The sequence below is a fragment of the Apiospora aurea genome (genome assembly GCF_038362705.1).
Source record: "Apiospora aurea strain CBS 24483 chromosome Unknown utg000003l_segment0_segment0, whole genome shotgun sequence".
NCBI lineage: Eukaryota > Fungi > Ascomycota > Sordariomycetes > Amphisphaeriales > Apiosporaceae > Apiospora > Apiospora aurea.
The window spans coordinates 748145-773695 of record NW_027117390.1 but is presented as its reverse complement, the minus strand read 5'-3'; the positions used below and the strand labels follow the sequence as shown (position 1 = coordinate 773695).

The 25551-nt window shown below is 56.2% G+C and overlaps 7 protein-coding genes across 7 annotated transcripts; 3 read left to right on the top strand and 4 right to left on the bottom strand.

Annotated features, from left to right (window-relative positions):
- Positions 1-922: 922 nt before the first annotated feature.
- Positions 923-1473, bottom strand: PG986_004076 (uncharacterized protein; the record flags this gene model as incomplete). The annotated part of the gene is made up of 2 exons (XM_066840298.1): positions 923-1098; positions 1404-1473. The coding sequence occupies 2 exons, from the start codon at positions 1471-1473 to the stop codon at positions 923-925; spliced, it is 246 nt and encodes an 81-aa protein (XP_066702925.1).
- A 909-nt stretch (positions 1474-2382) lies between these two features.
- Positions 2383-2865, bottom strand: PG986_004075 (uncharacterized protein; the record flags this gene model as incomplete). The annotated part of the gene is made up of 2 exons (XM_066840297.1): positions 2383-2660; positions 2844-2865. The coding sequence occupies 2 exons, from the start codon at positions 2863-2865 to the stop codon at positions 2383-2385; spliced, it is 300 nt and encodes a 99-aa protein (XP_066702924.1).
- A 4182-nt stretch (positions 2866-7047) lies between these two features.
- PG986_004074 (uncharacterized protein) lies at positions 7048-7494 on the bottom strand (the record flags this gene model as incomplete). The annotated part of the gene is made up of 1 exon (XM_066840296.1): positions 7048-7494. The coding sequence occupies one exon, from the start codon at positions 7492-7494 to the stop codon at positions 7048-7050; it is 447 nt and encodes a 148-aa protein (XP_066702923.1).
- An 803-nt stretch (positions 7495-8297) lies between these two features.
- PG986_004073 (uncharacterized protein) lies at positions 8298-9339 on the bottom strand (the record flags this gene model as incomplete). The annotated part of the gene is made up of 3 exons (XM_066840295.1): positions 8298-8311; positions 8613-9057; positions 9145-9339. The coding sequence occupies 3 exons, from the start codon at positions 9337-9339 to the stop codon at positions 8298-8300; spliced, it is 654 nt and encodes a 217-aa protein (XP_066702922.1).
- Positions 9340-10110: 771 nt separating this feature from the next.
- Positions 10111-11073, top strand: PG986_004072 (uncharacterized protein; the record flags this gene model as incomplete). Its single annotated transcript, XM_066840294.1, has 1 exon — positions 10111-11073. One exon carries the CDS (start codon positions 10111-10113, stop codon positions 11071-11073), a length of 963 nt encoding a protein of 320 aa, XP_066702921.1.
- A 3439-nt stretch (positions 11074-14512) lies between these two features.
- Positions 14513-18411, top strand: PG986_004071 (lea domain protein; the record flags this gene model as incomplete). The annotated part of the gene is made up of 2 exons (XM_066840293.1): positions 14513-14970; positions 15021-18411. 2 exons carry the CDS (start codon positions 14513-14515, stop codon positions 18409-18411), a joined length of 3849 nt encoding a protein of 1282 aa, XP_066702920.1.
- A 2710-nt stretch (positions 18412-21121) lies between these two features.
- Positions 21122-25015, top strand: PG986_004070 (uncharacterized protein; the record flags this gene model as incomplete). The annotated part of the gene is made up of 1 exon (XM_066840292.1): positions 21122-25015. One exon carries the CDS (start codon positions 21122-21124, stop codon positions 25013-25015), a length of 3894 nt encoding a protein of 1297 aa, XP_066702919.1.
- Between the last annotated feature and the right edge of the window lie 536 nt (positions 25016-25551).

Below are 25551 nucleotides of genomic sequence, written 5' to 3'. Positions count from 1 at the left end.
ATCGCGTGGCGCCGATTTGCGGGGCCGTGATCGGTTTTGGCTCCGGAATATGGAGCAGATGCAGTAGTCGTCGTTCGTCTTGTGTGATATACCAGCTATCGAGGGGAGAAAGAATGACGACGCTTTGTTGCTTGTCTGGTTGTTCCCCCGGGTCAGAGTATTGGGGGGGGGTGCATGTATTATGGCGAGGAAAAGATGGTAAAAAGGAACTGCCGCAGACCAGAAATCGCGTCTTCCGGCGAACAGGTTCGCTCTGTTTTCTTCCATCGTTGGCAGGGAAAGGGGGCTTCGCCTTAATTTGAATGACCGCGGTGGATCACGAGGGTGGGCCTTTCATTGGGATCATCCCGGGGATGTGTTGCAGCCCATGGAAAAGCGCCCCGCCGGGCACTGTCCACCGTGACATGGGCCCGATGCAAAAAGTGGTGAACGAATGGAAGATTCCATCTGACAAGTCCGACGGAAAACGTCTTGGCTTGAGTCTCGTACGAGACGGAGAGTCGATGGTCGCGCGAACGACTCACGGAGGCAGCGGTGTTGCGTCCCTCACTCACTCACTCACGGTCAAAAAGGGGGCTCTATCACCGTGTTGGTGGTCTTTTAGTGGAGATTCACCGTGCATTGATCTTTTGGGAAAATACCGGTTTGTGTAATGACGTACAGTGGACCAAGGTGGTAGTAGGGGGGCTGTGCAATTCAGGGCATCTTGGCATTCCATTCGCCCTTCTTCAAGCGCGCTTCCCTCCTTCCCCAGCGGGCCGCGCCGGAGATGGGATCCCTGAAAAACCGCCGCGGCCAATACCCGCGATCGCGATCGCGCTGCCGCAATTCTGCCGTCGATCCCGGTTCGGTTTCTCGGTCTCTTGTCACCTCCGTTTCCCTCCGGGCGCCGATGCCCACTCTTCCTCGGATCTTTCACGACCTACCGCTGTCCCTCTCTCATCGTCATGTGCTCGTCCCGGAGCTGCTTGAGGACTTTCTCGTTCGCCGGGTTTTGCACCCCCAGGATGCGCTCGCGTCGCGAGCCAGTGACCGCGGTTATGCAGATGGTCAGCAGAATGGCGAACGCGAGGGGGATCAGGGCAAGGGCCAGCTGGCCTGGGAGTCGAACCAGGATGGCGGGGGCAGGTCGAGGTCGTGCTTGTGGAAGATGGATACCTTGGTCTCATTCGAGGGGGCGGGATGTTTGGCGGTGGCGGTGGTGGTAGCAGCAGCGGTGGCGTGGCTGCTTGCGACGGTCTCTCGGATGGCCAGCACTGCGGAAGGGAACGTGAGCGAAGAGAGCATTCATTAAAGGATAGAGAACGAAAGAGTATAGACAGGCGCATGGACGCCGTTGACACCGGGCAGGCATGGGAGACGGCAGGGACAGTTGAAAGGGGAGGGTTTCGCGATGCACTTACCAGCAACAGTTGGGCTTTCTGGGACGAGCGACATCATGGGTATAGTCGCGGACGAGACGTGGAACGACATGATTACTCTAGATCTTCGGCGAGGAAAGATTGCCAAATGGAGGAGTTAGGTAAGGTCGTTGTTGAACATACCACTGGGACAGAAGCCGATGCACCGACACTGACCACCAAGGTATGTCGGTATATGTCTTGTCAGGACCAACTGGAGTGGCATTGAACACGCGTGGCATGACCACAAAGGATCGCCGAGGCCCCAAAGAGAACAAACAACATGGATCCATTGTTTGCGACCGTCGCGAGATGAGTGTTGGTCATCTACGGCCATCTACCCTCCCTGTGACAAAGGAGGCTGGTTACAAGCAAGCTGCATGGAAGAAGAAGAAAGTGAACAGCCGACGCGCTTCGAGGGCAGGCATGGATCGGACTGTCTAGAGGCTGGTAAGTCACTGGAAGGTCGGACGATGGGTAGGTATGACATTATCACTTCGGTAGCCAACGATCCTGGAACCAGCTAGGGAGGGGGTGGTGCTGAGGAATGCATGACTTCGTACAAAGATCCAACGACAACAAAGCCCCCTGAACAAACTGTCGACAATCCCAGCATATCCCAATCCTGCTACGGCTGTCCGCATAGCCCAACCGCGATACATGCTTGTTGCTTGCGTTCCTAAATGGCCCCGAATCCCGTCCAGCAACAAGAGCCCCCGAGCATCAACCCAACCCAACCCACGGTACACGACCCCGAGCGTATCGTGCAGGTGTGACAGCGCTAGACCCATCTCGACCGTGTCGAAGGCAGCGACGGGTTTGGGGAGCAGCTTCTCGGTGTAACGATGAGTGACGAGCACCGCCCAGCCCACCAGACTCGAGAATGAGACAGAGCTTCCCGTAGTCTTCGACCGACCCCCTTTCTCTCCCTCCAGCCAACTCTCCTCCCCTCCCACCATCCATCCATCCCTGCATGCACTGATCACGGCCTCTTCAGCCGATTGAAGATCGCCAGCTCCTCCAACACCATATCATCGACGAACTCCCTCGGCTGCGCCTCTTTCGGGGTCGGGGCCGTGGCCAAGCGGTGCGCGATCCGCTGCGCCATCTCCTTCTCGCCGACGTGCTTGCGGAACCGGTGGACGAAGAGGGCCGCGAGGGCGGCCCAGCCGGCGCCCAGCGCGGCGAGGCAGGCGGCCAGGATCTGCACCTGGGTCGGGACGGGGAGGAGGCTCTGGCTCGCGGGGGAGCGCGGGCGGGCTGATGGCTTGGGCGGATGCGGCGGGCATTGTCGGTAGAGACCCCGAGAGAGATAGAAAGGGATCCGACCTCCTGCTCAGTCACCTCCGATGACGACGAGGTAGGACAGAACACGTGCCGGGCGCAAGTCGCAAGGTCACAGGACGGAGGAAAGAATCTCAAGACGGGCCTGTCTTCACTCACAGGGAGGAAGGGAGCGTCTCATTGAAACTGACTGGTTGACTTGATCCCAAGAGTCGTGGTTTTTCTGGTGAATCGGCACTACATTGGAAGATACCTAAGCCATATGAATCGCTCCCTCCCCGAAGCAAGCAAAGACCTACAAATCGGAAACCAACTACCCAGGAGCCATCCGTTCCTTCTTTCCATCGAGCTTCCCCTTCCACGACTCAGTTCATCTCCTTCCCATTCGCTGCCGAACTGCAGCGCACGCATATCACGTGTCGCACATATCGGGCCAGGGGATGATCACATCAGTTCAAGTCATTCGGATGACAGCCGTCCGATGACGGAGGTGGGCAGCCATTTAGCCGGTGCAAAAGAAAGGAAAACCTGGGGTAAGGATAGATTGCCGTGGCTGCCACGAAAACTTGTGTACATGTATCAATAGATTGATTGCATTTGCATTGCATGCCAGGTAGAACGCCCTTTGGACGTGCGACGTTACCGAGCGGCCTGGTTCGAAGGCGACGCCGGCAAGTGCGACGCAACATTGCACCATCGACGGGCGCGCATTCCCGACATCTGGCTACGACAGCAACTTTCCCCGACTCAAACAGCAATCTATCCGCCATGAAAGATAAGACCGGCACGTGGCATATGCAGCTTGACAGTCGGTCTGTTTGCCTTCGCTCGGTTTTCGGGATGCGACGACGTAGGCGAAACTGTTCATCGATCGAGAGAGCCATGTTCCTATACCTGACGAACCGAGCATTCCGGCTTCTCGAGTCTTGTCGCAATCAGCCCGTGGCCTTGAACCCCTGTTATCACACATGTACTCATTAGATTCAAAGTGAGAATGGGAGCTGCATGTACATTGGAGGCACGCCACCCAGCATTGCAGATACTCCCGATCATACATACGAAAAGCATGACCGCACTGCTGTGCAAGATACTTTCACAAGCCATGTCTGATGCAGCCAGTCCTCTTGAAAGCAGCTACCAGAGCGCGGCGGAGGTAAACCAAAGATCACCGGATCCTGCGGCATCACTCACGCATCTCGGGCGCAGCTCGCAGAAGGCAATTTGCCAGCCCCTCGCTTGTCTGAGAGGCATGCAGTACGGATCTGACGGCCTTTTCAATTGAACATTCGACACTTATCGTCGTTAGTGCTGCTTCAAAATTCGCAAATCGAGGAGGTTCTCGTAGAGCACATTCGCAGCCCGGTTGTGCCTGCACTTGCCACACGCAGTCAACACCACAAAAGTCATCGGGCACAGCTCCGGACTCCAGTAGACAAGATCGCCCCTCATTGCCCAGACTATCGACTGCTGGCGCGAAAGACGAGGATCGACAGATGTTGACCAATCTCGGCAGTTCAGGGGCTTCCTCCGAGTTCCTTCTATCGCGGTCTCGCTCCTCCAAGAACGGAAGCCCGCCGTGATAAACTCTGCAACGAGTGACTGCGTAAATGCCCTGGGGACCATGATATCATGCCCGCACTCACTGGTTTCCGTCTAAAACGCCAAGTGCGCAAACCAGAACCAACCTCTCCTTCTTCTTCTGATCGTGCCATGAGTCATCTCGCATTCGACTGCATACTCCCGAAACAGCGGTAGATGCTTTTTACTGTTGGGACCCCCCTCCACCCCCCGCCCACCACCGCATCTGTCGTGAAGCAGGGAGCTCCCGGTCAGCTTCGCAAGCATCGCAAACAGGGAGGATCGTTGCAACAAAGGGCCTCTTGGCAGCCCGCACCCGACAATGGGGTTGGGAGGGGGCGCGAACGTCCAATGCCCCGTGGTGGGTGTGGGAATAGGGATGGAATGGGCGATGAAGCATGACTGGAGACCAATGCTGGGTCAAGGAGGCCAGTATTGCGCATCGCGACGGGCCTGACTGAGGCAATGGAACTTGATGATGGCTTAGCTACTGGCCGGCTGGGTACCTAGTGAGTAAGTGAGGAATCTTCAGCACGGTTGCGCGATCGACCATCAGTCAGACACTGAACTTATTAAGGCCGAGCCGAGGCTGGGCATGTGTCGCGTCTCGTATTGACCCTCCGCATGCCCCGAGGCGAGACGGGACCGAGAGATGCCCTGTTTCGATAACCTTTGGAAAGTCAAAACCCACGTGGGGTGGTGGTGGTGGTGGGCGGTGGGCGCTTATCCCGATGGTTTGGGAAAGTGCCATGACAGGAAGGTTATTTTCTCTCGCGCGAGAACCGCTTAAAGTTCCTGCGGACGATCCCGTTTTCTCGCCGTCGCGTCGTTGCTCGGTCGCACGAAAACGGAAGAGAGCGGCAAGCGATTGAACAGAAACGGCTGGAAACACAGGGCAAGGAAGGCCTGTCGAACGGGCGGTCAGTGAACAGAGTTTGCACGAGAATGCAACCATCTTGTTGCTGTCAGTCTGATACAGGATGGTCCTTGCAAGAAGAAGTTGAAACAACTTCCATCGCCGTGTCACGCGTTCCGGCGACGAGGACGAGGTGTGCAGAGTAGCAACATCATGGGGGCGATGGCGATCTTGTCGATGATCTCAATAACTGATGGCTGTGTTTGTTCATGCGGTTTTGGGTTTTGGGTTTACCTGGTACGGGCGAGTACCTTTGGCAGCTTGGCAGGAGAGCACAGGCGAACTCTTCACTGAAGATTGAAACGTGGCAGGGCTTCACCCCACCAAAGTCCACTGTAGTAGGCGGTGGAGGGGCAGTGCGTAATCAATCAGTCTGCAGCAAGAAAATAGCATCATTGACTTTTTGACTCTAATGCGACGTCAAAGCATTGCTGAACGCTGGTCTTTTTCGAGAACCGTCGGATCAGTTTCGCATTGGAAATAAGCCCGGGAAATGGGGAAATGGAATAGAAGTACCATAGTGTGAAGATAATGTACCAATGATTTGAACAGTGACAAATAAGTGGCCACTGGAAGGGTGAGTTGTGACTAAACAGATAGATCTATCTCACATATTCAAGATCAGAGCATGCACCAACTCGGAACATTTGTCGCGAAACACAGTATTGTTCGTCTAATATCGTAGATTCATGTCTTCTCTGCGCCATCTCCTACTTATTAAATACAATGTATATAGGTACAAGAGTGTAAGGGTTGATTAGGTGTGAAGGTAACAGATCTCAGTGTATCTCAGTGTGCGTTGGAGAAGGCGCAGGTTGCGATGCCCAGCCCCATCAAGACGACTGGAAGAGACGATCGAAAGCCAAAGCCACAAGCAACGTCGCAACAAGATCGCCGCTGTATGTTGCGACGCGTACGTCGTAAGCCAGTGGGTAGTTGCCTTTTTGGATGCCGTGCTGTCGTGGCACTGAGACGAAGATGAGAGGGAACAACAGCGCGGGACCTTGCCTGTTCGGATCCATTGGCGGCCGTTGGGAACGGTGACATCGTGGCACTCCACTAAGCCCGCTCTGGTGGCCCGCCATGTTGGCAAAAAACTTGGAATAGCCTCTCGCTTCCCTCTTTCCTCCCCGGGCCCCCAGTCTCCAATAGTAGCAGTGGCAGTTCAATTGAATTGCATCCGCGCACCAAAGTAGTGCCCGTTTTCCTGTCCATTGCCACCAGAGGTCACGCCAGACGGGTGCGGGATGTAACCGAAAACGTCCCATCTTTGGAGTTGGCTGACGACAAAACAACCAAAGTTCCTCATAAACGCCTTGATCCAGTATCGCTGCCGCCCGCCTGTGCTGAAAAGAAACAATGTGACCGAAAATTGTTGATGGTTTTTTTTTTGGATGATGATGTTGTCGTAGTTGGTGTCGGTGTATTGGGTATTGGTAGTAGTAGAGTAGGTCCGTGGGCCCAGGTAGGTATTGATAATGGGTATCACATTGTTCTTTTCAGTTCCTGCACATGTCAGTCATAAGACACTGTTTTTCTCATCTCTCAACCGTAAATGGTGAATGGTAAAAGCCCACGCCATGTGACAAAAGGAGTGTAACAGCAGTGGGTATATGTGTATGTGTTGTGTGTGTAAATGCGCAAAGGCAGTAACGCAATGCGCGCGCGCCAGTCGCCATGCGAATACATGGGAATTGCAAAACATTCTAGGAATCCCTATTTCATCCAAAACGGTCAGGAAGACAGTGTTGAGGCAAATTGGCGTTGACATATTGTGAAAATAGCAAGTCGAGGGACTCCCTAGAAGGTGGGAAGGGGGGAAACGTAGAGAAGGTGAGGGTTAGAGTAAAGGAGAGAGGGGGTTATCACTTACAGCAATGCCAGCGTCAAATCACCGTGGATTCGCGCCTTGAGCGTAACTTCGACTTCGAGGTTGAGATCTAACCGGAGGCGGAGAGTGTCGCTCTTGCCGCCACCGTCGCCACCGCCGCCGCCGCCAGCAGCGCCAGCGACGCCGCCGAGGGCACCGGTCGCGCCGTTTACGAGGCCGCCGGCCGTCTTTCCGACATCACCGACGGGGAGGGTGTCTTGGATGCCGCCCAGGCCGCCGAGGGGACCACCGCCGCCGCCCTGCTTGCCCTTCTGCTTGGTCTTGGACTTGCGCTTGGGGGGCGGCGGGGGCTCGTAGTCCTCCTCCTCTTCGCTGTAGTCGTCCGAGTAGTCATCCGAGTAGTCGTCTTGGTCCTCGGGCTCGGGCGGGGGCTGCTGCTTCTTCTGCTGGCGCTGAGGCTTCGCAGTTCTCTCTTGAGAAGACATGGTGTGTGTGGTGTGTATGTGGGTAGGGAAGTACGGTGAGGGTAAGTACTATGGTAGATGGAGAGGCACGTTCAATGGGAGGAAGTGAGGACGAGTTCTTCTTTGAGGAGAGGAAATATAAAAAGTTGATATGTGAATATCTAGTAGAGAAAGGGAGGAATTGTCACCAACGGCGCTATTTACATAAAGTACGTCGAAGACGGTTGATCTGCAAGAAGGGTTGTAAGTAAGCCCACCCCACCTTACACGACAAGATGCAGGCCCTCTCTTACTGCCTCGCTGCCCTGGATGGCCTGTCGACGTCACTGATCCGTCGCAGGGCCTGGGCCCCGAGACTGACTTGGGAAGGGTGTGAGGTAAGCGAGAAGGGGACCGGGAAAGTCCAGGGATGGCAATCTTGTTTTTGCTGCATGCCAGAAGCCTATCACACAGGAGGAGGGTGAGCGATTGCGTGAGGTGAAACGGGGCGTGACGATTAGCAAGCAGCCCGTAAAGCAGGGCAAGTATGGGCAACCCAGCACGCATACGAATCGAGATGGAGGCTAGCTGCAACCCCAAGTGTCCAGCTAAGACTGGCCAGCCAGGCCGGTAGCAGGCCCCAGCTGTTGGCTGCCCAGGCCCCAGGCCTCGTAAGTTGGGATAGTGGGGTGGCTTGACTTTACATCATAAGCCACATGTTCTCGGGGGCAGGACTAAAAGTTCTAGGTGAGTACTTGTAGGTAGCAAGCAAGTCGAGGAGGCTCGCAGCTAGCCGGTCTCAAGTCAACTGATCGCTCATTGGCTCGGCGCTCCACTGTGGGAACTCAATCAAAAGCCCCTGTTTCCAGCGAGTCCATGCACAGGGCTGGGGCGCTCGAGAATCGCCGTAGCTCTCAAGTACCCCCAAGTCACTTTTACAGGGGTAAAAGACCCAATGCCGCAACCAGACAACCTTGGGATTAGGCGCTGGGTGTTGTCAGCAATTCGAACGGTTACTTTTTTGGCACAATGATCAGATACACCAGTACTCCTCTACACCCCCCCCCTACCTAGTCTATCTACCCCCCCAAAACGCCAGGCTAAAGACGCAAGCTGGGAAACGAAACCAGCGCCGGACGAACTGTCACAATTCGAAATACCCATGCCCGCCCACCGCTCACTCCTTCCCATCCTTCCCCCGACCATGCGACTGGACACGCCCAGCTGCAGCTCCCTGTGCAAGCTGATGACCGCCATCCTGCGCGGCGCCAAAGCCTGTTTCAGCTCCCCAGCCTGGTCGTAGTAGAGCGCCCAGCCCGAGCCGTCCTCCTCCTCGACGGCCAGGAAGTACGGCGAGCCCTCGAGTACCAGCCACTCCTCGTCCTCGGACCAGTTCCAGGGGCCGATGATCTGGTCCATCGTGTCCTTGCGCGGCCCATGACGTAACGCCTTGGTTTCGCTGCTGGCGTAGATCCAGTGCAGCGCCGGAGGGTCGTCCGAGGCCATCGACACGAGGCCCTGGTGGTTCTCTGGGCCCGGGTACCCAAAATAAAAGCCGTTGAACTTGTAGCCCGAGACAGGGTGTGCCGGGTGGTCCAGGTAAAGCTGTTGTTACAGAAGCATGACGAGTTCTGGTCAGTGCTGTCCGTCCTTAAAGGGTGGGTAATGCGAGATAGACAAGAGCTTCCATACCTTGTCGTTCTTGAACACCACTGTGGCCGCTTGGACGGCCGACTTGCCGTCTATTGAGAACTGGGCCGTCAGATGGAACTTAATCCGTTCTTTGGCTTGTTGGTTCTGCTTCTTCTGGGCATCGATAGCTTCCGCAACGCCGATGACCGTAGGTATGGAGCCAATGATCAAGAGGCCAAGGCTAGAGAGCGCCATGGTGTAGACGTAATAAAAATCCAAGTGACTACGTGACTGAGTGGCCGAGAGAGGGAAAGAAGTGCTGGTTGAGAAGAATTGCGGGACGAATGTACGAGCGGAACGAGTGACAGGCCTGGGTATTTGCGTATGCTGAACCGTAAGCGAGAGACTGCCGGTAGGTATGGTGAGAGCAAAACAGGATATCAACCCTGTGAACCTTTGAGACGCCTAAAGATAGCACGGCATGTCGTGAGTAAACCCCAGAGTTTCTGGGGACCAGAAAACCTGCCTCAAGGAGAAAAAAATCATACGGCTAGACGCGTAAGGTGCGTGCTGCTGCACGGCAGCACGTACTCGGGGCGCAAAGTGATAGACTAGGGTATGCGACATGATCTCATACCCGGCGGATACTCTCCAAATTTGGGTATGTCCGGGGTGTGTCAAGATATGGTGGAGCCGATGTACTCAGAAGTCGCTTGACAGTTCCGGGCGGTATGTGTACAGCGCAGAACACCCCTGTCCTATGCAGGGCCTGGGCCGAATCCTCACGACTCTCGCTGGAGTGACCTAATGCTAGCCCTTGAGCATTGCGTCACGGCCGTCAAAGTTGGCAGCCCGTCGCCATATCTTGAGACTCGACGTCTGGCCTGTGAATAAAACAAAAAGACCTCCGCCGCTAGTACAACTTGTACGACCATTTTCCCACGTTTACCAGTTTTCCAGAGAACACTCGTCCCCTTACACTTTGATACCCATTCAGACTTACACGCAAACCACCACTACACTAATATGTCTTCTCAACAAAACACAGCCGAGGCAGAGACTCCTCGCCAGGAAACTGAGGATCAGCAGCAACAGCAGCAGCAGTCAGATGGCGAAGAGCAAGAACAAGAACAAGACAGCGACAATGAGCAGCAACAAGGCCAGGACCAAGACGAGAACGAAGAACAGGACGATGGCCAAGGCCAAGAAGAGCAAGACGACGACGACAATGTAGAGAACCAAGAAGGCGAGGAGCAGGATGAAGACAACCAGCAACAAGCCAAGGCTCAAGACGACGGCGAGGGCGAAGAGGAAGGCCAAGATGAGCCCGAACCTGAGCCCCAGCAACAACGCGAAAAGCCCAAGTCTGAGAAGCCCCGGCAGAAGAAGGACGAGGCGCCGGCGCAAACCGACGACGACGCCAAGACTGCTGTTGGCGACAACCGCTCACCCTCACCCAAGAAGGAGCAGGAGGTGGCCAAGCGAGAGAAGAAGAATCGCGACGTGGCAACCAAAGAGAAGCCGGACCGCCCTAGAAGGCGCCGCAATCAGCCCGAATACATGGAGTCCGACAGGGAGAACGCCCAAGACAAGCAAGTGGCGCCACGTCGTCGCAAGCGCAAGGACAACAACAAGCAGCAGATGCAGCAGCAAATGCAACAGTGGCAGATGCAACAGCAGATGCAGCAGCAGCAGCAAATGCAACAGCAGGGCAAGGGTGATGACGGCGGAAAGAACCCACTGCAGCTCCGCTTGGATCTCAACCTCGAGGTCGAGGTGACTCTGAAGGCCCGTATCCACGGTGATCTTACTCTATCGCTCTTGTACGTATACCCACACTTTTCTTACTTGCCCTTGGATACCCCCCGCCCCGTCCTGTACCATCCTGTCCTGCCATGTCATGTTCTTTACGCGCGTTCCAACCCATGCTGGTTGGCGCGCGCACACGCGCGCACACATTGCCGGCCGTTTCTCACCCTTCAACTTTAGTGAGTAAACTGGCCACAAGCACACGCAACATGGCGCAATGCAGACGGGGATGTCGCGTCGATCGCGACTCGAGAAGAGTAGTAAGAGGGGCACCAGAAGTTCTGTCTAGAAAGAACCTCAGTCTCCGCACACACCACACCGTCTTTCAAGGAGGGGCGGCAGCAAGAGGGTGGGGTTGGAGAAGCCACCCGAAGACGACAATGCAATGCAGGTAACTAACCAGGCACTCGTCATTACAGTGAAGGCTTGTAGTCAGTAAGCCAATCCCAGCCGTCGGCTACATAGCAGGGCAATAGCCTGTGCTCGACCGAGGACAGCGCAGCGCCATTGCTTGCCAGCGGGCTCGGCTGGGCGATTGTTCCTAGTTTGACTTCTTTGTGGGATTCTTGGAATATTAGCTTTTAATCTATTGGGAGGAGCATGGAGTTGGAGTTCAACGCCGTCGTGTGTATGAGTAAGGGAAACTTGTACCTGAGTAAATAGACGATGGATCTGAACTTACGAGTGGATTTCGATATCATTCATGAATGGACACCATCATACCCAGTCATCAAGTGCCTTCCGGTTTCGAGACGTCTCAAGGGCGGCAGCGCGGAAACGTGCATACAATACCGTACAATACCGCTGCTAGTGCTCTAGTCTGCCGGTGTCGCTTGTCAGCAGCACACCATGGCAATTGGGAGATCTGCGACTTCGGTGTAATCCAAGATTGGAGGAATAGGGTGCAGAAGGAAAGTGGTTGGAGTTTCTGTCAAGTTTCAGAACCGGGCCGCTACCTGGTCCGGAATTGGCCAATTACATGCCGTGAGCCCACCGTGGCGCACTCAACAGGGGATATCCCAAGTAACGGTTTCCCCAGCGGTCGTACTGCGGCTAGGTGCTACCTAAAAAATTAGAAACACCGTTAGTGCCAGGACACACGATAATAGCTTATTTCAAGTCAGTTTTCGACTACGTGAGTTCTATCTAGGCTCTTTCTCCTCTAGCAGCAGTGGTAGTCGTAGTTGTAGTGGTAATTGCTTACGGGGGAAGTGCATGCGCTACGAGACGAGAAAAACGTGCATGCGCAGGGCGAAGAGAAAGCGCCAGTCGGGCTCTGTCATAGTGCGCCCGAGGCACGCAGCGTGGTGTCACTAGCCACTGAAGTGCCAGGGTAGGTTTTCTGGATGGTTCTCGGTGGCTGTCCAGCGCCGACCTCATTGGCGGCGCTGTAATTTATCAATCTCACACAGCTTCCGACCCCAGTCACCCCTCCTTTCCTCTGGAAGGGCGGCCGAGAGGTCTTGACATCATAACTGGAGGGAAAGTTGGCAGACGCGAAATAATGAAATTTGCTATGCGAACTGCGCACACCTTTCAACGGGCTCTGGCGTCGATTCGTTGGCTCCGGCGGTTGCCAATACTCGTCGAGATACTTTCCCTAGATACCTGCTTGCATGTACTTGCCGTTTGCGGCTGGTAAACGAGTCAGTATCTGACCCGTTCAATTGGGTCGGGTCGCGGAATCTGGGCCTTGTCGAGAAATCTCAGTCAGCCCCGTTGTTCATGTTAGATTTGAACAATCCAGATCGACCAAAGATTTGGACAGGCCAGATGGGGAGGAGACGAAGGAGGGCCTATCGGTTCGCGTGGGCTGTCCGTTGCACTTGCACTTGCACTTGCGCACGACTTGCCGTCATGCAACGGGTCTCCTCGTGGACTGTCTCGCCCGATATTCCGCGACAGAATTGCGCACTGCCGAAGTGACACACAATTGCGGAACGGCCAGCCACAGCACGGACATGCACCTGATCTGGTACGACTTTGCCTAGTGGCACCCAGAAGCACCGCAATGTGTTTCCCTTTGCCCAGTGACAGCGATTTGTCTCTCATCTTGAATTGAGTTTGACAGTCAGCCCATCTTTTGGAGATAAGGTTGAGGGAAGTTGCAAGCATTGCCTTTTTCGACCGTGGGTGATGCCAACCTGGGACAGCGCATGAAAATGGTGGGAGGAGCGTCCAGTGTGCTTAGATTCCGGGCCGACCGTTGATTGCTCGGTTAGCATGGGATTTCAATAAGCCATGCATGGCCCAGACGTTTCCTTCCATTCTAGAGACACCCCCGTACCCCGCCGCGTTACTGCTTCCCCGCTGCAAGTACCCGACTTACCCTTGGCGATCATCCGCAGAAGCTCGGACGGGCGACAGCAGGCCAACTATCAACCACTCAGAATTGTTACCTGTTACTTGCGACTCTTCTCAGCCACGATCAGTGCTATGGGGAAATCGACATCGATCAATCTCATGCACAGAGGTGGTGACCGTGGTGTTCGTATGCGCCTGCCTGTGTCTAGATGATCTCCTCTTTTATTAATTTGATATCAATCAGTCTCGATTGAAAGACTCGACATGTTGAAGCACCAGCTGCCATCTGCAGACAACCCTCTTATCCCCCGGATAGGACCATGTCCGGATCTCGTATCCCACCCGGCAAAGCGGCATACGGGCTGAGGCATGCCCATAAAGCAATGAAGTCATCGTGAGGGATGTGAATCACGAGAAGAAAAACTACATGCCACTACTACAAGACGGATGTCCACAGAACAGGTTTTCCCAGCAAGGACCGTCTCGAACCTGCCCTGGGACCCTTGGCGGACTGCTGATTTTGAACGATCCCGAGCATCCCTCTAGCGGCCGGAGCAAAACTGCCACTAACATGCATGGGTTGCTCCTCTTGGACACTGTGAGAAAAACTCGAGAGCCCCGATGACCAATGACGATGGCTGTCCGCACCCATGGGCGCAAATCAATCCTAGATCCCAGACCAGGTGCCAGGGTCGGAAGCACTGGGAAGTCGAGCGCATACTGCAGCTCAAGTGAGCTTACCCATGGAGGAGGCCATGAATCAATCTGACGTGTGGCTAAACCCCCCAAGTTCGACCACCACGTCGTATCCCTCCAACAATTAACTTGGTTTCGACGGCAGAAAACGCCAACGGCCTGGCATACCCCTGCGCTCATTTCCCGTCCGTTGAGGCTGGGATCGCGATTTGGCCCAGATGGTTCCGTGAGGGCAAGTCGATAGTATGGGGTGCAGACCAGATCCTAACCGACTGTCCCTCCCACCCGATGTCCAATGACGCAGAGAGCTTCGGGCTATGATTCATGGGCTAGTAACAAAACTCCGAGTGGGCATCGTCTTCACTGCTATTGTTTCATCCCGTGCGACTACTATACATAGCCCCGAGTGTATTTGTTATTCTGTAAAGTGAGGAAACTCACTGCCTTAAAGTCTATATGAATGCCCCCCGAAGTCACCGACATCGAACTTTTGTATAAGCTTATCCTTACAGCTTACTCCTTCCTCTTCTTATATCTGAATTTGAACGGGTTCCGCACGTTGGCTCTCAAAATGGCTGACACCATGTCTACCCCACAAACCCCTACCCCCAGAAGAACTATGTTCAAACCTTCGACCAAGACTCCGCCTGTCAAGAGATCTAGAAAGTCCTCTACATCGTCTTCTCAGAAAGCGCCACAGCCCAACGCCGACGCTCCTAGCAAGCCCGCTGACGAGCCGGCGCAAGACGCGGCACAGAAGGCGGGCTCTGAATCCCCCACGGCCTCCAAGAGCGCCTCCAAGAGCTCACCCAAGCCTTCCAAAGCTCCCTCCAAGGCATCTTCCGATAAGGCTGATGCTGAGTCGAGCAACGGCGAGGGTTATGCTGGCTCGGATGCTGCTGGGCGGACGGACGACAACGTCTCCACTTCCAACGACACAGTCAATCGCAGCACAGACGCTGCCAAGGACACCTCGAAAGATGGCCCCCTGCCACCCCGACACGCAAGCCACGTCGCTCGCCCGTGCAGGAGAAAGATTCAATTGACGAAGAAGCTGAGGGGCAAGATGAACCCGCAGTAGGATCCACCAGAAAAGATCAAGATCAACAATCTGCTGCACCCAAGAGCGCTTCCAGGAAGGCTAAGGACGCACCAACCGACGCTGCCCAAGACGCTGCCCCCAAAAAGACGGAGCTCAAGAAAAAGTCGCGACCTGCCACCCCTTCCCAAGACCCTGCGCCGCCCAAGAAGCAGGAATCTACATCCCACCAGCACGACGAAGACGACGACGTCGCCGACGACTCATCCGAGATCTCGCACGATTCAGGCATCGCACTCGAGAAGACCTCCAAGCTTAAGAAGGCCGCTCCTAAGGACACGGGCGCGACAGACACTGCAGAGAAGAAATCGAGCTCGTTGAAGAACAAGAAGCCCTCCAAGGACGACGCTTCCAAGGACACCACTGAAGCTCTCGATAGACCCAAAGAAGAGGCGCCGAAGAAACCCAAGGAAGACTCTGAGGACACCAAGGCCCTGCCTAAGAAGAGGAAGTCAAGCACTGCGCCCAAGCAGTCCTCCAAGCAGTCCGACAGCGCTCAGGACGCTTCGCCGCAAGGCGCCCCTCCTGCCGAAGACGCTCCCGATGTGAAGAAGGCCGCCCAGGACTCTGCACCCAAGAAGTCACCCAAGTCCACTTCTCGGAAGCCATCTCAGTCTGTCGAGAAGGTCGGAGACTCTGTACCGAAGGAGACTGAAACGAAAGACAAGTCGCCCAAGGAAGACGCTGCACCTGCACCCAAAAAGGCATCCAAGAAGGCCGACAGCGCTAAGGACTCCGCATCCAAGTCTGTTGACGACACTTCGGACTCTACCCCCAAGAAAGCATCCAAGGCTGTCGATAGTGCTAAAGACTCCGCTCCCAAGGATCCTACACCCAAGAAGACTTCCAAGCCTGCCGACGACGCTCGAGATTCTGCCTCCAAGAAGACCTCTAAGACTGCCGAAGACGCCAAGGACTCTACACCCAAAGTCACTACAAACAAGAAATCTTCCAAGACGCCCGACGACGCTCAGGAATCAGCATCCAAGAAGGCATCTAAGACCGTTGACGGCGCCAAGGACTCTGCATCTAAGGAGTCAGCTAAACCCGATATCAAGGACAGTCCACCAAAGCCTGACGCCGGTACCACCCCTGAGAAGGACCTGAAAGCCAAAGACGCTTCTAAAGACCTTTCGCAGAAGGATTCGGCTGCTAGCGACAACGTCAACAGCTCCGCGCCTAAGAAGGAAGCTTCTAAGCCCAAGAAGGCCCCGAAGGCCCCAGCGCAAGACGTAGACGAAGCGTCGCAAGACTCGGCACCCAAGGATTCTGTCAAAGATAAGGCGCCCAAGGATCAGAAGTCTGAGAAGTCCGCCGACCTCCCCAAAGGAACCAAAGACGCCTCCTCCAAGGCTTCCAAGGTAGCCGATACTACTGAGAAGCAAGCTCCCAAGGAGGACGGAGACGCTCCTGTGAAGAAGAAGACCGAGGCCGCGAAGACTCCCGCTAAGGCCGCGCCCACCAACGGAACTCAAGAAGCTGCCGACGCCGCCAAGGATCAAGACGAACAAGAAATCCCCGAAGCAGCCAAGGACCTCGCGAAGCAGCTGCCAGGTGGTGACGGCGACGACATCGACGATCTTGACCGTCCGGAAGATCTGGTGAAGTATCTCTCAGACCTAGGCCACCCTGAGATGGGAGAGTTTGTCAAGGCTCTTATCGCACAAGCACCCGAACAAGAAGAGAATAAGCCTGAGCCCAAGGAAGAGTCCAAGCCTGTCTCCGAGCCAGAGTCCAAGACTGAATCCAAGCAACAGTCCAAGACTGAATCCGAGCCTGAATCCAAGCAAGACTCGAAGCCCGAGTCAAAGCCTGAGTCCAAGCCTGAGTCCAAGCCTGAGTCCAAGCCTGAGCCCACGCAAGATTCCAAATCCGATTCCAAACCCGACTCTAAGCAAGAGCCTAAACAAGAGTCCAAGCAAGACTCTAAGCCTGAATCCAAGCAGGATCCCAAGCAAGACTCTCAGCCGGAGTCCAAGCCTGAAGAATCTAAGCAAGCTTCCAAGGAATTCAAGCCTGAGCCTGAAGCTGTATCTAAGTCCGAGCCCAAGCCTGAGTCCCTTTCCGACTCTAAATCCGCGACTAAACCCGAGGCCAAGATGCAAGACGCGAAGAATGCTGGCAAGGACACCGCCAGCGCCACTGGCGCTGGTACCGTTGATGGTTTCGATGGCATCTCGCGTGACCTGATGCAGGCACTCCCCAAGGACGACGAGCTCGTCAGTGAGACCAATGTCAAGGCTGATGAAGCCATTGACCAGACCAAGTCCCAGGATTTTGCTGGTGACGAGTCCCAGAAGGTCGACAGCAAGGCTGACGAAGCTAAGTTTCAAGCTTCCGATGTTAAGCAAGAGGGTCAGGACGCTGCTGGTGATGCGGCTCAAAAGACCAATGGCATTGCCAAGGATGCACAGAACAAGGCTACAGACAAGACTTCCGGCGCCTCCAAAGATGACCAAACACCCACTGGCCATCAAGAGGACCGGGAAGTTGGCCAGGATCAACTGTACAACTTGAGCAATGGTCAACAACAGAACGGCAACAAGGATGGCGGACATAGTCAATCAGTGGATAACATGGGAAGGCCGGCACGGATCAACAAACAGGTGAACTTCCCCTTGCCTATCCCTGAGAGACCCAATGCTTCGAGACAGGGCTCCAACACGGGTGCTGACGGCGCGGACGGGACGCAAGACCCGCCCGAGGAGTTCTTGGATCCATTCATTCACTCTCCTCACGTGTCAACGGCTAACATTGACCCGATTCCCAAGATCCAGAAGATTACCCCCATCGGCAGCCAGCCTCCGGCTAACCTGTCCGACCTATCCAAGGGACTCGTCGGCATGACCATTGACGATGTCGCCAATGTTGTCGACGAGTCCGGCAAGGTGCTTGGTCATGCGACTGGTGACTTGCCGTCCATGATCGGGAAGAAGGTCTCTGAGAAGGGTGAGATCTACGGGGACAACGGGGAGCTTATTGGCTACGTCACTGAGAACTTCACTGCCGAAGCGCCTGAGAAGCCTCAAGCATCCAAAGTGGAAGAGCATCAAGAGCCTCCTCGTCCCTCTGGCACTACGCCGCTGCCTGGAAACCTACAGGTGGACATGGAAGGCAATATCATGGACAGCAATGGCAACATCATCGGCAAGCTCAACAACCAGCCCAACGGCGTCAGCGGTGCGATTGTGCCCTCGGAAAACAAGAGCCAGGGACAAGGCCCCCGCGAGGAGCCGAAGGAGCAAGGGCAGTCGGACGAGAACAAGCCCAAGGTGGACGAGAACGGCATCCCTGCCGACATCTTCCTTGACGTCAAGTCTACATCGGACGGTATTCAACTGACCATCCGGATTCCCACGGTCTTTAGGCAGGAGAAGAAGTTTGATGTGAACTCGGAGGAGCAAAAGCAAACTTCCTAGTTCCAATTAGGCGCAGATAGCTAAGATGGACGGATGGTACTGGAGTAATCACTACGGACGGGGCTTCTAGGTTCGCGGAAAACAGTCAGGATCTAAGAAGCGTATTGAAAGCATTGGCTGGGGGTGAATCTTTGGGTTTCGGGTTCGCATCTCATATAGTTTTTTTGATGGCGGGCAACTTCAAGGGGTGGTAATTTGCAGCGTGTAAAATAGGACGAAGTCAATTGCGTAGTCACGATTTATGAAATCCCTTTTTTTTTTGTTATCATTCAATTGAATATGCATTCCCAAATCATAATTTCGACAGATATTCCATCTGTGAATATTTATTGCACCAGTTCTCTCATGGCTGACTTACAAGTTCGATTTGGGTAGTCGCGCAGGTCAATCAAGAAGTGGTTGAAGTGCTTGGCTGGGAGTGAGTGCCACAGGACGGCTGAAAAAGGGCGGGCGTTTGGGGCGGTGAAAGCCACAGACGGGCGGGACAGAGAAGAGCTAGAAATTTGGGAGGAAAACAGGACGGGAGACGGGCATGGAGAACGCAATCGACCCCACCTCGGCTGCCACTCCAACTACCACCACCACGACTACGCTCGCAGTCGGATCTTGGAGACCAGCGACGGAATGCAACAGCACCAGCCATTACGCCATGACTAAACCGGACATGACGTTGTATCCCGCCGATCACCCAATCGCCGCACTCCAAGAGCCTGTGGCTTGACGTGACAGCCAGCCAAGAGTCGCAGGCCTGCGTCCAAAAACCGGATTGTCGAGGGACCAGACCAGCGCAGGCCACCAATCCGTGTGTCAGCCACTTTAGACGTGACGTTGGTCTAGCCCGGAAACTGCGGGGCCTCCTCGAGTTACAGTAGCCTCGAAGCAGAAAGGCGAATAGTAAGCGGCTCTGTGCGGTCTCTTGCATCGTGCATCGCTTTGTTTTTTCCCCATCACCGGCCAAGGTCCGCGTCTTGACAAGGGGGGAGGGGTGTGGATGGATGGATGCATGGATGGGTGGACGCTTACGCCCGTTGTTAGGTGGACTCCCTCTAGGTGCGTAGGCTCCTCACTAATATCAACATTGATGAGATCGAGAGGGAACGAAACGGTCGGCCTAGGAGCCTAGCAGCCATCCATTCCGCAGGCCACTAGTAGTATGCTAGCAAACCTGCCCACTAGCCTGACCGGCCGGTCGATCAAACGGTCGCTTGATCCTCTCCCCCCCACTGCCCACGTCCTCATCCCAAGTACCTATTCTTCCATGCAGTCAGTCAGTCATGAACAATGGATTCTTCCGACCCAGCCTGTCTAGACGGGCAATTTCATCGTCTTGGGGGGGTGTGGCTCTCTCTAGTGGCTGAACCGTTGCCTCTATTTTTGTAGGCTCCCAGTACTACTTCCAAGTTTTTCCTGCTCGATCCAGGCCCCGGCACCTGGACTTCGGTATGCGCACCCCCCAAACATGTCGTGTAAGTCGGCACTAGTCACACCTTGCCTGGGCTGGCTCGGGGAATGTGTCCGGCGGCTTGCGGGCGGTCACACAGGTCACAGGCGTATCCCGCCTGGTACAGGCGGGCAGGCAGCAAGCAGCAAGCAGCATAGGCAGGGCATGTCAATCTGGAACAACACAGCTTCCAAAAGCAACCAGCATTACTTCATGGGAAGCGTTGCAGACAGCATCCAACTGCCACGCTACCTCGTTTTGACGCCTTCATGCTCGATCATCGAGATCCACGAGTCCACCGCGAACCCACCACCCTATGGCGTATTATGAGCCACCCCATACTCTCGACCTTGTCGACAACAAAATCTTGTTTTGCGTCCCAGACCTCCGAGCAATGTCTGCCAATGGAGACGCACCGGTAGCCCGCCCAGCTAAAAAAAAAGTAGTCTGGACCGTACTGATGCTCCACCGACGGGTATTCGGGGGTTTCGTCGAAGGAGGTCTGTCGGGTCGTTCTGGTTGTTGTGACGGCAAGCAAGCAACAGTCACTCCCAGCAGTAATCTCGAATCCCCCATCACCCCTGCCCTCCCCCTTGCACCAAGTGGGATCTGCCAGGAATCCGGTTCCCATCCAAGCTTCATCCTGGCAGCCTCAAGTGTGGCTGATATCATCGCAAGCGCGCCGTCGTACAGTCATGACACCTTTCTATGGTTCTGCCCTGGGTTTACCGTGTTGATGACGTTCGGACGGTTTATGCCAATTTGGGCATGACGTCGAACTCACTGGCTAGGACAGTTAGGGGGCCTTTGCGAAACGGCCCCAGACAGGTAGGGATATCGAGGATAGCAGCAGCTCTCCGTTGCATGGAGTATGGTTCCGTCGCGTAGCCCAGTTGTGATGGGAGCTCCCTGTGACGTAAGTCGCCTGGAAGCCGGCACCTTCGACTGCTGGGTGGTGTTCCTGGGACAGCTTCACGGTCGTCATCGTTTCTTATGGAGCAGGCACATCACATAAATACACATTGCCGCCATTTCGTTACACCCTCTTCTGTTAATCCTCATGACCATTATTGATAATAATACCACCGCCGCTATTATACCCATACCCCACGAATGAGTAACGAAGCTCATCCGACTGTACAACATCGACTAAAACCACACAACTTAACGAATATCACGAGATACCATCCTGTACAAGTATTCCCACTACCTCCTGACTTCACTCCCCCACAAGAACCCTACGACCCCTTCACCACACATCCCGCCGCCATGTCTGCAGCAGTAGGAGACGCCACCAGCAAGCTGGACCAGACCAAGAGCCAAGCCGGCGACGTCGGCGACAAGGCCACCAAGCAGACACAGAAGACCGCCGGCGACGCCAAGGACACAAAGGCCCCCAGCAAACCCGACGTGCCGCGCAGCGTCCCGGACACGAACCAAGATGACGTAGACGACAAGACCAAGAACCTCGACGTCGAGGACGACGACGAGCTGGACCCCTCGACGCACGAGGGCGACGAGGGCGAGATGGTGCCGGCCGCCGGCCGCATCAACGAGAAGGGCGAGGTCATTGACGACGACGGCAACGCCATTGGCCGCGTGACCGACGGCAACGCCAAGGACTTCGTCGGCTACATCGTCACGCAAGAAGGAGACGTCCTCGACGACGAGGGCGGCATCTGCGGCAAGGCCGAGCCCCTCGAGGACGTCGCGTCCGAACTCGGCAACTACACCACTACCTCCAAGGACGCTACTAAGGACGCCACCAAGCTTGCCCAAGACAAGACGGAGCAAGAAGGTGGCGACGAGTCCAAAGAAGAAGGCGGCGGCCTCGGCGGCGCCCTGGGCGGTGTCGGCAAGGCCGTCGGTGGTGTCACAGGCGGCGTCGGCAAGGTGGCCAAGGGCGCTACCGGCGCTGTGGGTGACACCGCCAAGGGTGCCACAGACACAGTTGGCAGCGCGACGGGCACCAAGGACGCCACGGACAAGGTCGGTGATACCGTCAAGGGCACCACCGACACCGCGGGCGACGCGGCCGAGGGCGCGACTGGCGCCGTCGGCGAGACCACCGAAGACGTCACCGACACCGCGCAGGACGCTACCAAGCCCGTTACCGGCACCGTGGATGATGCTACTGGTGGCGCGACCGGTAAGGTCGGCGAGACTGTCGACGAGGCCGGTGACAAGGTCGGCGAGACGGCCGATGAGGCCGGCGAGACTGCCGAGGGTGTCACGGACGAGGTCGACGAGAAGGCGGGTGACGTCACCGACAAGGTTGACGAGACCGCTAAGGGCGCCAAGGGCAAGGTCGACGAGACTGCCGAGGATGTCGAAGTACCCGAGGGTGCTGAAGACGTCAAGGGCAAGGTCGACGAGGCCGGCAAGGACGTTGAAGTACCTGAGGGTGCTGAAGATGTCAAGGACAAGGCAGAGGGCGCCGTTGACGAGACTGCCGAAGACGCTACCAGCAAGGTCGGCGAAGCCGGCGAGGGTGTTGAGGTGCCTGAGGGCGCCGAGGACGTCAAGGAGGGTGCTGAAGGCGCTGTCGATGAGGCTGGAGAAGCCGTCGAAGGCGCCGAGAGCGAGGCCGGCGAGGCTGTCGAGGGTGCCGAAGAGCAAGCCGAGGAGCTTGGCGAGAAGGCACCCATCGAGATCCCCGAGTTCGCCCCCTCCGTCGCCAGACAGGTCGTCGACATGTTCCAAGGCCCCTTCACCGTTTCCGACGATGGTCAAGTTAAGGACCAGAACGGCAACATCCTCGGCAAGCTTTCCAAGGACCAGGATCTCCAAGACCTCATTGGCAAGGAGATCAAGGCCATCGACGAGAAGGGTCAGCTCCTCGGCGAGGACGACGCAGTTCTCGGCCACGTCGACCTGGTGCCCGAGGGCACCGTCGTCGACCGTATTCGGGAAGAGATTCCCGAGGCCGGTGAACGCCTCGATGCTCTCGAAGAGGAGGCCGAGCGCAAGCTGCCCGACATTTCCATCCTCGAGGGCCTGAACATCAACAAGATGGGCAACGTCGTCAACGAGAAGGGCAACGCCGTCGGCCGCGTCAAGTCTGGTGAGCTCAAGAAGATGATCGGCAAGCAGCCCGACGCTGAGGGCAAGGTCTGGGACTCGCGCGGCAACGTGATCGGCGAGGTCGAGGTCCTGCCCGAAGCCGAGGAGAACGTCTCGGGTCCCTTCGAGGACTTCCCCGATGCCACCGTCGACAAGAACGGCAAGGTCATCTTTGATGGCCGCCAGGTCGGCGTGGTTGTCGGCGACGACTTCCAGAACCTCATTGGCAAGAAGGTCGATGCTGATGGTGACATTATCGACAAGAGCGGCAATGTCATCGGCCACGCTGAGCGCAAGGAAGAGGAGGAGCCCGAGGCCGAGCCTGAGCCTGAGCCAGAGCAGGTTGACTACTCTTCTCTCAAGGACAAGAAGGTCAACAAGTTTGGCAATGTCGTCGATGACAAGGGCGCCGTCTGGGGCCATGTCGTCCAGGGTATCCTGAAGCACCTCGTCGGCAAGAAGATTGGCGAGGATGGCCACATCTTCAACGACGCCGGAAAGATCATCGGCAAGGCCGAGCCCCTTCCCGATGAGGAGCGCGAGGATGCCAAGGAGGATGGTCCCTTCGCTGACTTCCCCGACGCCGTCGTTGGCGACAAGGGTGCCATCATGTACCAAGGCGAGCGCATTGGTACCCTTGTCGAGGGTGACGCCAAGAAGCTCAAGGGCAAGACCGTTGACGCTGACGGTGAGGTCCTGGACAAGAATGGCAACGTGCTCGGTCGCGCCGAGCGCTGGGAGGAGGAAGAGCCCGAGCCCGAGCCCGAGGTCGACTACTCGGCCCTCGCCGGCAAGCGCATCAACAAGGCCGGTAACGCGGTCGACAGCCACGGCGACATCTACGGTCGCGTTATCGAGGGCGACCTCAAGCGCCTCATAGGCAAGATGTGCGACAAGACCGGCGCCATCCGCAACGAGGGCGGTGACGTCATCGGCCGCGCCGAGCTCATTCCCGAGGCTGAGCGCGAGGGCATGAAGGAAGGCCCCTTCACCGAGCTGCCTGGCTGCACCGTCAACAAGGAGGGTCACATCGTGACTCCCAGCGGTGACATTGTCGGCCGCCTCACTTCCGGCGATCCCAAGACTCTCTTCGGCCGCGCCGTCGACGACGATGGTGACATCCTCGACAAGAACGGCAACGTCCTCGGCCACGCCGAGCGCTGGGAACCCGAGGAGGTCAAGAAGGACGTTAACCCCATGTCCGGCCGCAAGGTGAACAAGGAGGGTAACGTCGTGGACGAGAACGGCGACCTGGTCGGCAAGCTGACCTCGGGCGACCTGAGCCTGTGCGCGGGCAAGAAGATCGACGACGACGGCGACGTGATTGACCAGAAGGGCAGCATCCTGGGCCACGTGACGCTGATCGGCGACATCCCCGACGAGCCGGAGCCGGAGCCCGAGACGGAAGAGGAGTCCGAGGAGGACAGGCAGGCGCGCCTCAAGATCGAGCAGGACCGCGAGATCGCCAAGCGCATCTGCGTCTGCATCGAGCACTCGCTCGACAAGATCCGGCCCATCTGCAAGATGATCACGGAGAACATCGACCGGGTCGAGCGCCAGCCCGAGGACGAGCGCAACGAGGAGGAGCTCGTCAAGACGGTCAAGCCGCTGATCGAGGAGGGCGGCAAGATCCTGACCGAGGCCAACGGCGTGATCCGCGGCCTGGACCCGGACGGCCGCATCGCCGGCAACGCCAAGGGCCGCGCGGCGGCGCACGAGGCGAGCCCGGAGGAGTACCACCTCGCGGACCTGCTCAAGGAGCTGACGGGGACGGTGACGGAGACGATCGAGAATGCGAAGCGCAAGCTCGAGGACATGCAGTACGCCAAGAAGGAGCTGAACCCGCTCTGGGGCCTGCTGGCCGAGCCGCTCTTCCAGATCATCGCCGCGGTCGGGCTGCTGCTCTCGGGCGTGCTGGGGCTCGTCGGCAAGCTTCTGAACGGGCTCGGCCTCGGCGGGCTGGTCAACAACCTGCTCGGCGGCCTGGGCCTCAACAAGGTCCTCGACGGGCTCGGTCTGGGCGGCGTCGTCGGTGCTGTCACGGGTCAGGACAAGAACAAGAAGGGCGGCAAGAAGGGTGGTTTCCTCGGCATCTTGTAAGATGCTTTTGCCTACCTAATTACGGAGTGCTTTCAGGCATTTCCGGGCGGGAACCTTTTTCACAGTCATGATGGTCTCTGGATCTTTTCTCTATTGTCACGATGAGCGATGATTGTATGAACTTTTCAGCTATTCACACACTGTCTGTTACGGGTTTGGGATTACTACTGGGTTTTGGTATTAGCGTTTGGTTTCCATCAGTCGAAAAGTCGGGTTTTCTTGTAGTATTAGTTTTCTAGCATAATTGCAAGTTCATGATAATTCATGTCTAAACATTCTCGTCTTCATTCGTGATACTTATTCGACGTCTCGCAGACATCTTCGCAGACAGACTGCTGATGTAAGTGTCCTGGATAGCTTCGGATTTCCACCGCGCCTGGGCTGCTTAGCTGCCTGGCAGAGAAGACGCACCGTTGGAAACACCACAGATTGGGCCCCTCCAGCAGTTGTTACTAGCGTACCGGTTCTACATGTAAGCTGCTTAGCTGCCACTACCAAGCTTTCCCATCTTTCCTGGCAGGCGTGCATGATGGGAG